Consider the following 12,304-nt stretch of genomic DNA (forward strand, 5'->3'; position numbering starts at 1 on the left):
TGGCCAAGTCCGCTCATTCGGAAAGTCCGTCAGAATTGCAAAACATGCTTCAAATTTTTCGGCCAGAACTCTGCCGGACCCAGTTCCTACCGAGAAATTCGCTCGTGTGTGTGCTATTCCGACGGACTAAAACCGACGCTAGTGCAGCTATTGGCTACTCCTGGCTATGAACTTTCTTATTCGAGTCGAGTCGTACGTCATCACGTTCGAATCCGTCGGAGTTTGGTGTGATTGTGTGTGGCCAAGTCCGCTCATTCGGAAAGTCCGTCAGAATTGCAAAACATGCTTCAAATTTTTTCGGCCAGAACTCTGCCGTTCGCCATCCGCTCTCATACACACCTCCGCTCACCCCTCACTCTCACTACCCCGCCCCCTTGCTCTGTATTTACGTCAAATGCACACGTGGGCAGTTTTTCAGTAAGAGCAAAATGGCAGGGAAAAAATGCACAGCAAAACGAAAATATGAAGAAGAACACAGGACGTTTTTAACAGAGTGGGAGAGTTTATATTTTTTTGTTGAACGTAATGGAAAGCCATTCTGCCTTATATGTCAGGTGTCCTTGTCGCATTTCAAAGCTTCAAACCTTCAGCGCCACTTCAGCTCACTCCATGCTAACATCGACCAGGAATTTCCAAAAGGGACTGAACTTCGCAAGCACAAGTTGGTTACTTTGAAAAGTCAGACAGAAAAGCAGGCAAAGTTTTTCAAAAAACTTACAAAGCACACAGAGACTGTAACGCTTGCATCGTATCAACTGGCTTGGAACATTGCACGGGCCAAAAAGCCATACAATGAAGGGGAGTTCATTAAAAAATGCCTCTGTGACATTGTTGAAATCTTGTCTCCTGAAAACGACAAACTAAAACGAATGGTATCAGACCTCCAACTGTCCCGCCACACTGTTGAGCACAGAATATCAGACATTAACACGTCTATTCAGTCAAAGTTGCACTCTGATCTTCAAGCTTGTGAGTATTTTAGTGTCGCATTGGATGAGAGCAAACGTATGTGTGTATGAGGAAGGGATGGGGTGATGTTCATGTGTGCCCATGCGTATGATGTGGCTCTTTGCGGTAACTTGGTAAAAAATGTGGCTCTTGGTCTTTGTCTGGTTGGCCACCCCTGCCCTACACTGTCCAGGTGATCCCTAAAAAGTGTTTTACAAGAGGTGGAAGATCGGCTGAGGTGTACACTCCAGTGCTGGTATGTGCCCCACAGACTGGATCTCTCTCAATCAAATGCCCATCACAGTGATTCCAGTTTATATGGTGCCTTCATCGTACTCATACTGCACAAGGATTTTAATGTTTGAGTGCATTACTTTTGTTTATTTTCATTAAAAGAATAAAGCTACACTAGCCAGTTCTCTCTGTTTTGATTTTTTCCAGTTTACAAAGAGCTCCTTTTCAAGAGCTCAAAGGCAGAGCATTTGGACTTTCATTGATGAACGACTTGCAGCAGGAGAACCTGTTACTCACAGCTGATAGCTTACATTTGTTTCTATTTGTAGAGAAAACCATTTGCATTTCTTCCTACCACTAATTAGTAGCCCATAGCAACTTATCAGAAGTAACTTTGCTGAGGTTACACTAAAACAAAATGGATCCTGATTGGTTGCTATGGCTACTGAACTTTGCATTGCATGCTTTGTTCCTAGTACAGTTTTAATGAACCAGCCTGTTGGTACCCTATGCTTTACATAATTGATGTATTAATTTAACACCTTTACAAGATAAATAATAGTTTTACATCTTTTAATGTAATTTTCTGTATAGTGATTTTGGCATGACTGCCATGTACCTAATTCTTTATTGAAAAGCAGTTTTTGTAACCACAATTATTAATGTAATTATTATAAAACATTATACTAGACTTCATTAATAAAACACATTTACAATTGATATCCTTTGTACATGTTAGACATAGGAGTAAATGATGTAGGGTTGATCTTTGCACTAGTCCAAGGCCCAGGTAGGTGGATCCATGGTATTGCCATTTAAAATTTGCCACATTATTATTGCATTTGTAGAGAAAAAAATAAGCTTGGATAGGGTGAAGAGTGTGATGGTGGTGTCCCAATCACACTGGGGAAATATCTTATGACTAATTGCAGCTACACTATGATTCTGCTTAATTACAATGGTTTATCTTAATATAAGTAAACGTAGTGATCCAAAAAGAGTAACGCTGCTCCAGGTGATAGGAATAAAGTGGGATTGAGAAGGCTGGGTGCTAGCTCTGGCTCCCCACCATAGATGCAGAGAAAAGAAAGATGTAGCTGCATACCACCATAAATCCAATGTTGATTTATTGCATAACTTGTACAAAGACTGCCACCAGGACACTGGACACAGCCAGGAGGTGACGTGTTTCACACTTAACTTGTGCTTCTTCTTCTTCAGTAGTGCTGGTTATTTGTAAAAAAAAGTAGTGGTTCGCTAACAAAACTGTGGCGGGTTCTTTAAGGTCATATAATCATCACATTCATTAGTTTGTATATATGATGGCTTCATCATACTGTTACAAGATTAATTTTTTTTACACAAGTTACTGTGTTCTGGATTTTAAGTGAGACATTTGTGAAGAAATACAGTATATTGTTAGATGTTTTACACCCTTCGTCCTAAAATGGATCTTGTCTATTTTTTAGGTAAGCGGTTCTCAAGCTGTGGTCATCTGCAGATGTTTGCTGAGCTCTGGGTTGTTCAAAGCCAGCAGATGTAGCGTATGTAAACATTGCATACACTGGTGATGAGGCATTCTCACCTATTGCTTCACCAAATCCTAGCAGGACAAATCATGGCATCATCAGTGATGTTGATAGGCAAATGGATTGGCATGTAGGAAAAAGGAGGCTGTACTTTTATAAAGAGGGGGTTGGCTTGGGAGTTTGTGAACTTTTAGGCCAGTGCAAGGTGGAGTGGAGAAGGGGCCAATATTGTAGATGGGTAGCAAAGGGATGACTGGGAATTTTTTGCCTAGTGGATAAACACAACCAAGTAGCCCTTCTTTGGTAGGGGTAGATTTTTGTGGGCTAAAAATGTGTAGCATGCAAAGTGTTCCTTGGCAGGCATGGTAAAGGGTAGATGTCCCTAAAGCACATGGTTAATTGTTACATAGTAGGTGAGGTTAAAAAAAAACACACAAGTCCATCAAGTCCAACCTATGTGTGTGATTATATGTCAGTATTACATTGTATATCCCATGTTGCAGTCGATCAGGTACTCATCGAATCGTTTTTTGAAACGCAATGCCCCCACCACCTGTGGAAGGGAATTCCCCATCCTTGCCATGTAGTTGCCCGCCCCATTAATTTGTTTAGATCTCCTTGCAAGTTTTCTACATCCTACGCATAAGTTGTTGTCCTGCTTAGCTTAGTATTGTCTGCAAATACAGAGATGGAACTGTTTACTCCATCCTCCAGGCCATTTATGAACAAATTAAATAGGATTGGTCCCAGCACAGAACCCTGAGGGACCCCACTACAGTACCCACCCATGACCATTTTGAGTATTCCCCATTTATCACCACCCTCTGAACTCGCCCTTTGCAGCCAGTTTTCAATCCATGTACTCACCCTATGGTTCATGCCAATGGACCTTATTTTGTACAGTAAACGTTTATGTCAAATGCTTTTGCAAAATCCAAATACACCATGTCTACGGGCCTTCCTTTATCTAGATGGCAACTTACCTCCTCATAGAAGGTTAATAGATTGGTTTGGCAAGAACGATTCTTCATGAATCCATGCTGATTACTACTAATGATACAGTTTTCATTACTAAAATCTTGTATATAGCCCCTTATCATCCCCTTCAAGAGCTTGCATACTATTGATGTTATGCTAACTGATCTATAATACCCAGGGATGCATTTTGAATCTTTTTTAAATATTAGTGCTACATTGGCTTTTCTCCAATCCGCTGGTACCATTCCAGTCAGTAGACTGTCAGTAAAAATTAGGAACAATGGTCTGGCAATTACTTGACTGAGTTCCCTAAGTACCCTCGGATGCAAGCCATTTGGTCCTGGTGATTTGTTAATGTTAAGTTTCTCAAGTCTAATTCTAATTCTGTCCTCTGTTAGCCATGAGGGTGCATCCTGTGATATGTCATGAGGATAAACACTGCAGTTTTGGTTACTGAAACCCCCCGATTCCCACATAAAGACTGAGGAGAAGAATAAGATCAATACCTTCTCCATCTCCCCATCCTTTGTAACCAGATGTCCTTCCTCATTCTTTATGAGGCCAATATGGTCTGTCCTCCCTTTTTTACTGTTTACATACTTAAAGAATTTCTTTGGATTGTTTTTGCTCTCCTCGCTATGTGTCTTTCGTGTTCTATCTTAGCCACCCTAATTGCACCCTTACATTTCTTGTTGCATTCTTTATAATGTTTGAATGCAGATGATGATCCCTCGACCTTGTATTTTTTGAAGGCCTTTTGTTTTTCTTTTATATGCATTTTATATTGACGTTAAGCCATCCAGGACTTTTGTTCGCTCTTTTAAATTTATTGCCCAATGGGATGCGCTGGCTAATACCCTTATTTAATCTGCTCTTTATGCAAACCCATCTCTCCTCTTGTTCTTTGTTCTAAAGATTTTATCCCAATTTATATCTTCTAGCAAGGATTTTAGCTTATGGAAGTTGGCTTTTTGAAATTCAGTGTCTTTGTATTGCCCTTATGTTTCCCATTTGTGTGATTTATACTGAAGCCAATTGACCTGTGATCACTGTTTCCTAAATTGCCCCGTATATCCACATCCGTGATCAGGTCTGTATTGTTGGTAATCAGTAGATCTAGTAACACTTTATTTCTAGTTGGTGCGTCTACCATCTGACCCATGAAATTGCCTTGCAAGACATTTAGGAACTGGCAGGCCTTAGACGAATGTGTGGTTCCCTTCGCCCAGTCTATGTCTGGATAATTAAAATCCCCCATTATGATAACACGTCTTATACTTGCTGCATCCAAATTGTGATAGGAGGTCCGCCACCCCCTCCTCCCTCAGGTAAAGGGGCCTATAGCATACTCCCAGTATTATTTTCTCCTTAGCTTCATCCCTTTGGAGCTCTACCCATAAGGATTCCTCCTCCTACCTAGCTCCCTTAGTGATGCCATTTCTCACATTCACATTATTCTTGATTTACAGGCATACCCCTCCCCCTTTTTTACCAGCTCTATCCCTGCGATAAAGGGTATACCCTTGAATGGTTGCCAGACAATCATGAGAGCTTTTAAACCAAGTCTCTGAAATTCCCACAAAATCCAAATCCTCCTCGTACAACAGTATCTCTAGTTCATCCATCTTGCCACGTAGTTTAGACCGGTCGCATACTAGCCTCTTATTGTTTTTTTTTCCGAGATTGCAACTAGGACTTGTTACTATACTTACCTTGGGTTTATGTTCTTTATTCAACCTACCACTAATGCCCCAATACTACCCTCGACTATGTTTTGTGCTGATTATCTCTACCTCTGGACCCTCCCCCCGTCACCTAGTTTAAAAAGCCCTCTAACTTTTTAGCCATCTTTACTCCCAACACATCTGCACCCTCCTCATTTAGGTGCAGTCCGTCCCTTCTATAGTACTGGTGACCAACTGAGAAGTCGGCCCATTCCTCCAGGAACCCAAACTCCTCCTTACTATACCAGCTCCTCAGCCACTTGTTTACTTCCCTAATCTCCCTCTGCCTTTCTTGTGACAAAACTTTTCACTTATTCCAGCATTATCTTCCTGTGTGGCTCACAAAATGTATTCACTTGTTATCTTAGAAGAAAAGAATCTGGGGCTGGAAGACTCTCCTCTGCCAAATCCTGATCGTGGGTCTGAATGAGAGAAGATAGATGCTCAGCATGGATCATTGTCTGTCCTGCTCTAATTAAGGTCTGAATGCCTCTCAGGTGAGACCTCCTCTGCTAAGAAAAGTGGGAAAGGAATGTATTAGGTACAGTAGTGTCAGGAAGCTAACAGTTGTGAGCATGCCCCAGCACATAGATGAGTAACTCTTGCTTGCAATCAGGGTGCACTTACACATTGGCGCTTCTGCATGTGGACTCATGTTATGTGCATGTCAACGTGCACCTCTGCTCATGCCCAATCTCAGGAATGGCACCAAATGCCCTATTTAGAGGAAGGACTAATGTCTGAAATCGTTGTATGATCTTCGATTCCCCCGTGACCTGTGTTTCTGCATGCATGTTATCTGTGCTTCTGTTGCTGACCTGGCTTGCTCCTGAACAAGGTCTCTTTTATTCCTGATCTTGGCCAGCTGCTTGACAATGCTTCCTCTCACTTCTCCATGTATGACCCTAGCCTGGCTACTGACTTTGTTCCTGCTGTCCATCCGTGCTGACCTTGGCTTGCCTCCTGACAACATTTATGATCCTGACGGGTACAGGCACTTGCCTCTGCTGGGACTTCTTCACACTCTCCATACCATGCATCCAAGGTCCATCTCCCAGGTGCCACCCTGCGCTTATCTGCAGACTGTCAACCAGTTTCCTCCTGGTGTGTCTCCACCACTACTGGGTACCGCTTCATTAGGAACCCCCCTAATCCATGCACCTGACCCCTAATCTTCCTGCAGGGCGCTGGACACATGGATTTCAATGTGGGTTTTTTTTTTTTAAACACATGATTAGAGCCTGAGGCTCTAATTGGCTTCAAAAAAGGGTGGGCTCGGGGCTCAGAGCACTGCGCCCTGAGCCCACCCAGTTGTGTGACAATAGCAAATTAATATTTGCTATTGTCTTCCTGCTTCTCCTCCTGGCCAATCAGGAAGTCTAAGGACTCTCAGCTAAACGGGTTTCAGGACCTGTTTTCTGTTCAGCCAGAAGCAGAAGCAACAGCCCCGGCTCTTCCCTCGGCAAGCTGCAGTAGGTGGAGGGGCAGCCATAGCCTCCACCAGCTTCCAGGAGCCGTACCCTGGATCCAGCATCACCTCGTCATTGCCCCCCCCCCCCCAAATATTGAGCACCAGCTAGATGCCATCACCATGCTACTTTGTGCCTTGCTTGCATCTCTGTCTCAGGGGTGCTCTGGCTTCATTCTTTAACTAAAGTCCCTGACAGAAGCCTTGTAAGGTCGAGTGCAAAGAATACGCTATGTAGCTGCTTTAGGCTTGCCACCTGTATGGGTTTCACCCATACAGCCTAGGTTTTGAATCATGTGTCCAGTTTTGAGTTCCCCTGAAAACCGGACACGTTATTCAGACCGGATTGTGGCTCATAGCTAAAGAGAGGATTATGGGATCTCCTCCCTCCAGCCTGTAGGTGGCAATAGAGACTGAAAGAGAAACCAGTAACTTCTTTGCAGTTCACGATTAGTAAATACAGGGGGAAAGGGGTGCTGTGGTTTCACATCTAATGTAATGGGTGCTGTGGTTGTATATCTGATGTAAGAGTTCTATGGTTGGACATATTATGTAAGGGGGGCTGTGGTTGCACATCTGATGTAAGGGGGCTGTGGTTGCACATCTGGTGTAAGGGGGCTGTGGTTGCACATCTGGTGTAAGTGGTGCTGTGGTTGCACATCTGATGTAAGGGGTACTGTGGTTGCACATCTGGTGTAAGGGGTGCTGTGGTTATACATCTGATGTAAGGGGTAGTGTGGTTTCACATCTAATGTAAGGGGTGCTGTGGTTGCACATCTGATGTAAGGGGTGCTGTGGTTGCACATCTGGTGTAAGGGGTGCTGTGGTTACACATCTGATGTAAGGGGTGCTGTGGTTGCCTATCTGGTGTTAGGCATGCTGTGGTTGCACATCTGGTGTAAGGGGTGCTGTGGTTGCATATCTGGTGTTAGGCGTGCTGTGGTTGCACATCTGGTGTAAGGGGGGCTGTGGTTGCACATCTGATGTAAGGGGTGCTGTGGTTGCACATCTGGTGTACAGGGGGCTGTGGTCACACATCTGATGTAAGGGGTGCTGTGGTCGCACATCTGGTGTAAGGGGTGCTGTGGTTGCACATCTGGTGTAAGGGGTGCTGTGGTTGCACATCTAATGTAAGGGGTGCTGTGGTTGCACATCTGATGTAAGGGGGGCTGTGGTTGCAAATCTGATGTAAGGGGGCTGTGGTTGCACATCTGGTGTAAGGGGGCTGTGGTTGCACATCTGATGTAAGGGGTGCTGTGGTTGCACATGTGGTGTAAGGGGTACTGTGGTTACACATCTGATGTAAGGGGTAGTGTGGTTACAAATCTGATGTAAGGGAGCTGTGGTTGAACATCTGGTGTAAGGGGTGCTGTAGTTGACCATCTGATGTAAGGAGGCTGTGATTGCACATCTGATGTAAGGGGGCTGTGGGTGCACATCTGGTGTAAGGGGGCTGTGGTTGCACATCTGATGTAAGGGGTGCTGTGTTTGCACATCTGATGTAAGGGGTGCCGTGGTTGCACATCTGGTGTAAGGGGTGCCGTGGTTGCACATCTGGTGTACAGGGGGCTGTGGTTGCGCATCTGATGTAAGGGGTGCATTGGATGCACATCTGGTGTAAGGGGTGCTGTGGGTGCACATCTGGTGTAAGGGGTGCTGTGGTTGCACATCTGATGTAAGGGGCTGTAGTTGTATATCTGATGGATGTAAGGGGTGCTGTGACTGCACATCTGATGTAAGGGGTGCTGTGGTTCCAACATCTGATGTAAGAGGGCTGTGGTGGCGACATCTTATGTAACGGGGTGCTGTGATTGCACATCTGGTGTAAGGGGGTTGTAGTGGCGACATTTGATGTAAGGGGGGCTGTGATGGGGACACCTTATGTAACCTGGTTCTATTGTCTTGAAATACTTACTTAAATGTGGATGGGATTAACCTAAACCTACTTTTATATTATATTAGAGAGCAACTCAGCTGGAAGAAAATATTAGCAGGGTAAGGCTCATTTTTTGCACTCTGGGTGCACTGACTTAGAAAAAAAAAAGACCAATTGTTTTAGATAGAATGGCATGCCTCTCAGGGGAAGAGAAAGCTTTATGTGCATGTCTGCTGCCATCTTGTGATTTAACAAATTACATACAAGCAGCCCAGAGTTTATATGTGACTTCATTTTCTTTAAAGCTCTTCTAGTACTTAGTACAGAAATATCAATCTGTCTTTTATTGTGAGCCGTGCATAGCACAGTTTACCACAGAAGACAATGAAAACCTTCATTGAATAGAGCATTTCTCACATACACACTTTAAAATTAATGAAAAACAGCATTAATTATTTTGAGGAGCTACCCAAACAATCCACTTAATCATATCAAATCAGATCCACCCCTGCACAAGAGATTTCCCAATATTGGGTGTGTGACTAGCGTTAGTCCGTTTATAGTGTTTCAAATACATTAGCAGAAATTCCTTTAACCCCTTGCTGCTGCCCTTTAAGGGGGGAAGGGGGGGGGGGCAGACTTATTTGAATGTGTGTCTGCTTTGATTGGTTGTCACATCGGTTACATGTTCAGAAGCTCCAGGTTGCAAGTATGCATGTTGAGCTAGCATACCTCCCAACTTTCTGAGATGGGAATGAGGGACCCTTATAAACAAAAGTATGTATTCATAGAACACACCCCCTGCCACGCCCCCTTACAAGGAGAATTTATATGCAAAAATGATTGGTTAAACCCACAAGTGATTTTTTTTTTTAACCACTACTATTCCACTACCATTCCTTGGCTATTGAAATGTACAAATGCAACAATTTAGAATTTGGAAAAGGTTTAACACTATGAAACCTTTTTTGGTAGATAAATAGTGTATTTAATGATACAGGTATATACATCAGACCAAAATGAGTGACGCATAAGAAGGACAGAGGGACTTTTTTCCAAATCAGGGACAGTCCCTCAAAATCAGGGACAGTTGGGTGATATGAGCTAGTCATAACAGCGTTGTTACTGTGATGAAACAGACAAGCTGTTCTCCATGGACAGATGGGTGCTGCAGCTCAGTATTAAAGTTAACTTTCCCAGCCGCCACATATATGTGTGTGACCAGCAGGAACAAGTTAAACATACTTTTTACTTAAAGGTAAACTAAACTCTGGTTTAAAAAAATAAATAAAAAAATAATATCTCCCAAATCTCCAGATACAAGTTTTTTTGCTGCTGTGATCCAATGCCGTGTTAAAGGGTGCTTATGTTTAATCTTCATGGTCCCTCTGTATGTAGGAACATAGACACCTTCTCTTACTCCCAAGAATGACTAAGGACTATAGGCTATGGGATTTGTAGTATGCATAGAGCACTGCACATGACCACAACTAATGTGCACTACTTGTTCCAGACAAATGGAAGAAGGAAGGAAAAGCAGAGGTTTGGGAGTTCATGGAGGACGCAACAAGGGAAGGAAAAAACACAGCATGAAACAATTTCATAAAAAATAGATTACAGGGCCATTAAGTAGTGGATGTGTATAAACATGTTTTTGGTGAATACAGATTTTGTTTGGTGTCACTTTAAAGAGGAAGTAAACCCTGATGGGTTTACTTCCTCTTTCATTCCCTGCAAAGGCAAAGCATAATGGACTACTATGCATCGCATAGTAGTCCATTATGTGTCACTTACCTGACACAGGAGCCAGCGATGTCACCGCTGTCCCCTGTAGTCCGGCACATCCATCTTTTCGGTGGGGTCTCGCAGCTCCGCCGCTGTCATTCGGCGGAGCCGTGATGACGTCACTCCCGCACATGCGCACGGGAGCCGACACGCGCGGCAGCTCCATTGTTGGAAATGCCGCGCTCAGTGCGCCTGCGCGCCGCTGTCTACGGCGCATGCGCCGTAGACAGCTGTGCCTGTCTTCGGGCAAATATCTCCTAAACCGTATAGGTTTAGGAGATATTTCTTGGACCTACAGGTAAGCCTTAATCTAGGCTTACCTGTAGGTCAAAGTGGTTTGTAAGGGTTTACAACCACTTTAAGTTAAATAGTGATTAACTACTATCTATGAATGGGGAGGCTAAGTGATTCCAAATTGAAATAATCAACTTCACTATATAATATTAGATATCAGTCAGTATCAGTAAGAACATCAGAACTTAAGTAACAACATTTAAACCCCCCCTTTTTAAACACTACAGTTAGTTTAATGGAAAACATTATTATTAATAATAATAATAATAATAATAACAACCCTTTGACTAATAATAATAATAAAATATATAATAATAATATATTAATTCTCTGTTAACAGAATTATTATATTGATGCAAGTAGGACATTCATTCCACGAGGGTCTGTTGTGCTGCAAAATAACTATTCTATGTTGTAATTAAGTATTTCTTATAAAATAAGAGGGTCCCCAAAAATGTGAATGCAAATATATTATTATATATATTTATGTAGTAAAAATGTATAACAAGTATTTACATGCCCAGAAAACACAGTAAATGTCTGTTACTCTTACAGAATTACAAAAATCATATCAAAGAAATAGCAGATCACTTACCTGATGATATATATTTTCCCAGTTCTCTCTAAGTGAGCCCCAACTGCTCACAGTCGATGCCTTTTTGTCCAGATATACCCTGATATGTTCTTCAAGCTCACAGTTCACCTGTTCTAAGGCTCTTACTTTATCTATATACTCCACCAGGCAACCATTCAAAGATTCAAAACTGGGAGCTCTTCCTCTCTCCAAACCTTGAGATACAGGAACAGGTGGACCAGAGCTACGCAATCCCTGCATAAAAACACTGCTGATGCCAAGAGCCCGCCTAGATACTCGAGTACCAAGGCTACTTACACCCCCAGTTGGTACACTTCCTACATACACCCCAGGAGGCCTGGGTAAGTTGGTGGCACTGCCGATGCTGACCCTACGGTTGGTAACCCCAGAGCAGTCTGCGGAAGACAAAGGGGGCTGTTGCCCCAAGATAGATGATCTACGCCTTGGTAAGGGCATTGCTGCAGGGAGATCGCACCACACTGTCCCTGCTCTGTGAAACTCTGGATTCCCTTCTCCACGTTACATTGTTTTTTTTTTTTTTTTTTGCATTTTTGGGATTACATTTTGTCATATGCATTTCTAGAATGTGGTGTTTGCACTATTTGCAATGGAGAATTCTGTGTCATTGTTCAAAAGCATCCACTGGCTCAGCAGTTCATTTCAGGAATAATCTGTGTGCTGTAAATAAATGGCCAATGGAAAACAGTCATTAGACACAATTTATACCTGACAGTCTGTATGAACAATGAAAAAACAGGCTTATCAAATCATTAACATATAGGTGTGTCAAAACTCTTACAAATGTTCCAGCACCAAAGCAGGTTTTCACTCCCTACTTTATACTGTTCCGAAGCACTTTAAATAATTTTTAAT

At 42.9% G+C, this 12,304-nt stretch overlaps 1 protein-coding gene across 1 annotated transcript in view; it reads right to left on the reverse strand.

Moving 5' to 3' along the window:
- Window positions 1-11,957, reverse strand: part of BFSP2 (beaded filament structural protein 2) — a 63,619-nt gene extending 51,662 nt beyond the window's left edge. The window contains exon 1 of the mRNA XM_077491523.1: window positions 11,432-11,957. Coding sequence (XP_077347649.1) covers window positions 11,432-11,887 — 456 coding nt within the window. The 5' untranslated portion in view covers window positions 11,888-11,957. The remainder of the gene's footprint in view (window positions 1-11,431) is intronic.
- Window positions 11,958-12,304: the final 347 nt, after the last annotated feature.

This window comes from Lithobates pipiens, unplaced genomic scaffold (genome assembly GCF_037356315.1).
Source record: "Lithobates pipiens isolate NorthernLeopardFrog02 unplaced genomic scaffold, aLitPip1_a1.2 Scaffold_19, whole genome shotgun sequence".
NCBI lineage: Eukaryota > Metazoa > Chordata > Amphibia > Anura > Ranidae > Lithobates > Lithobates pipiens.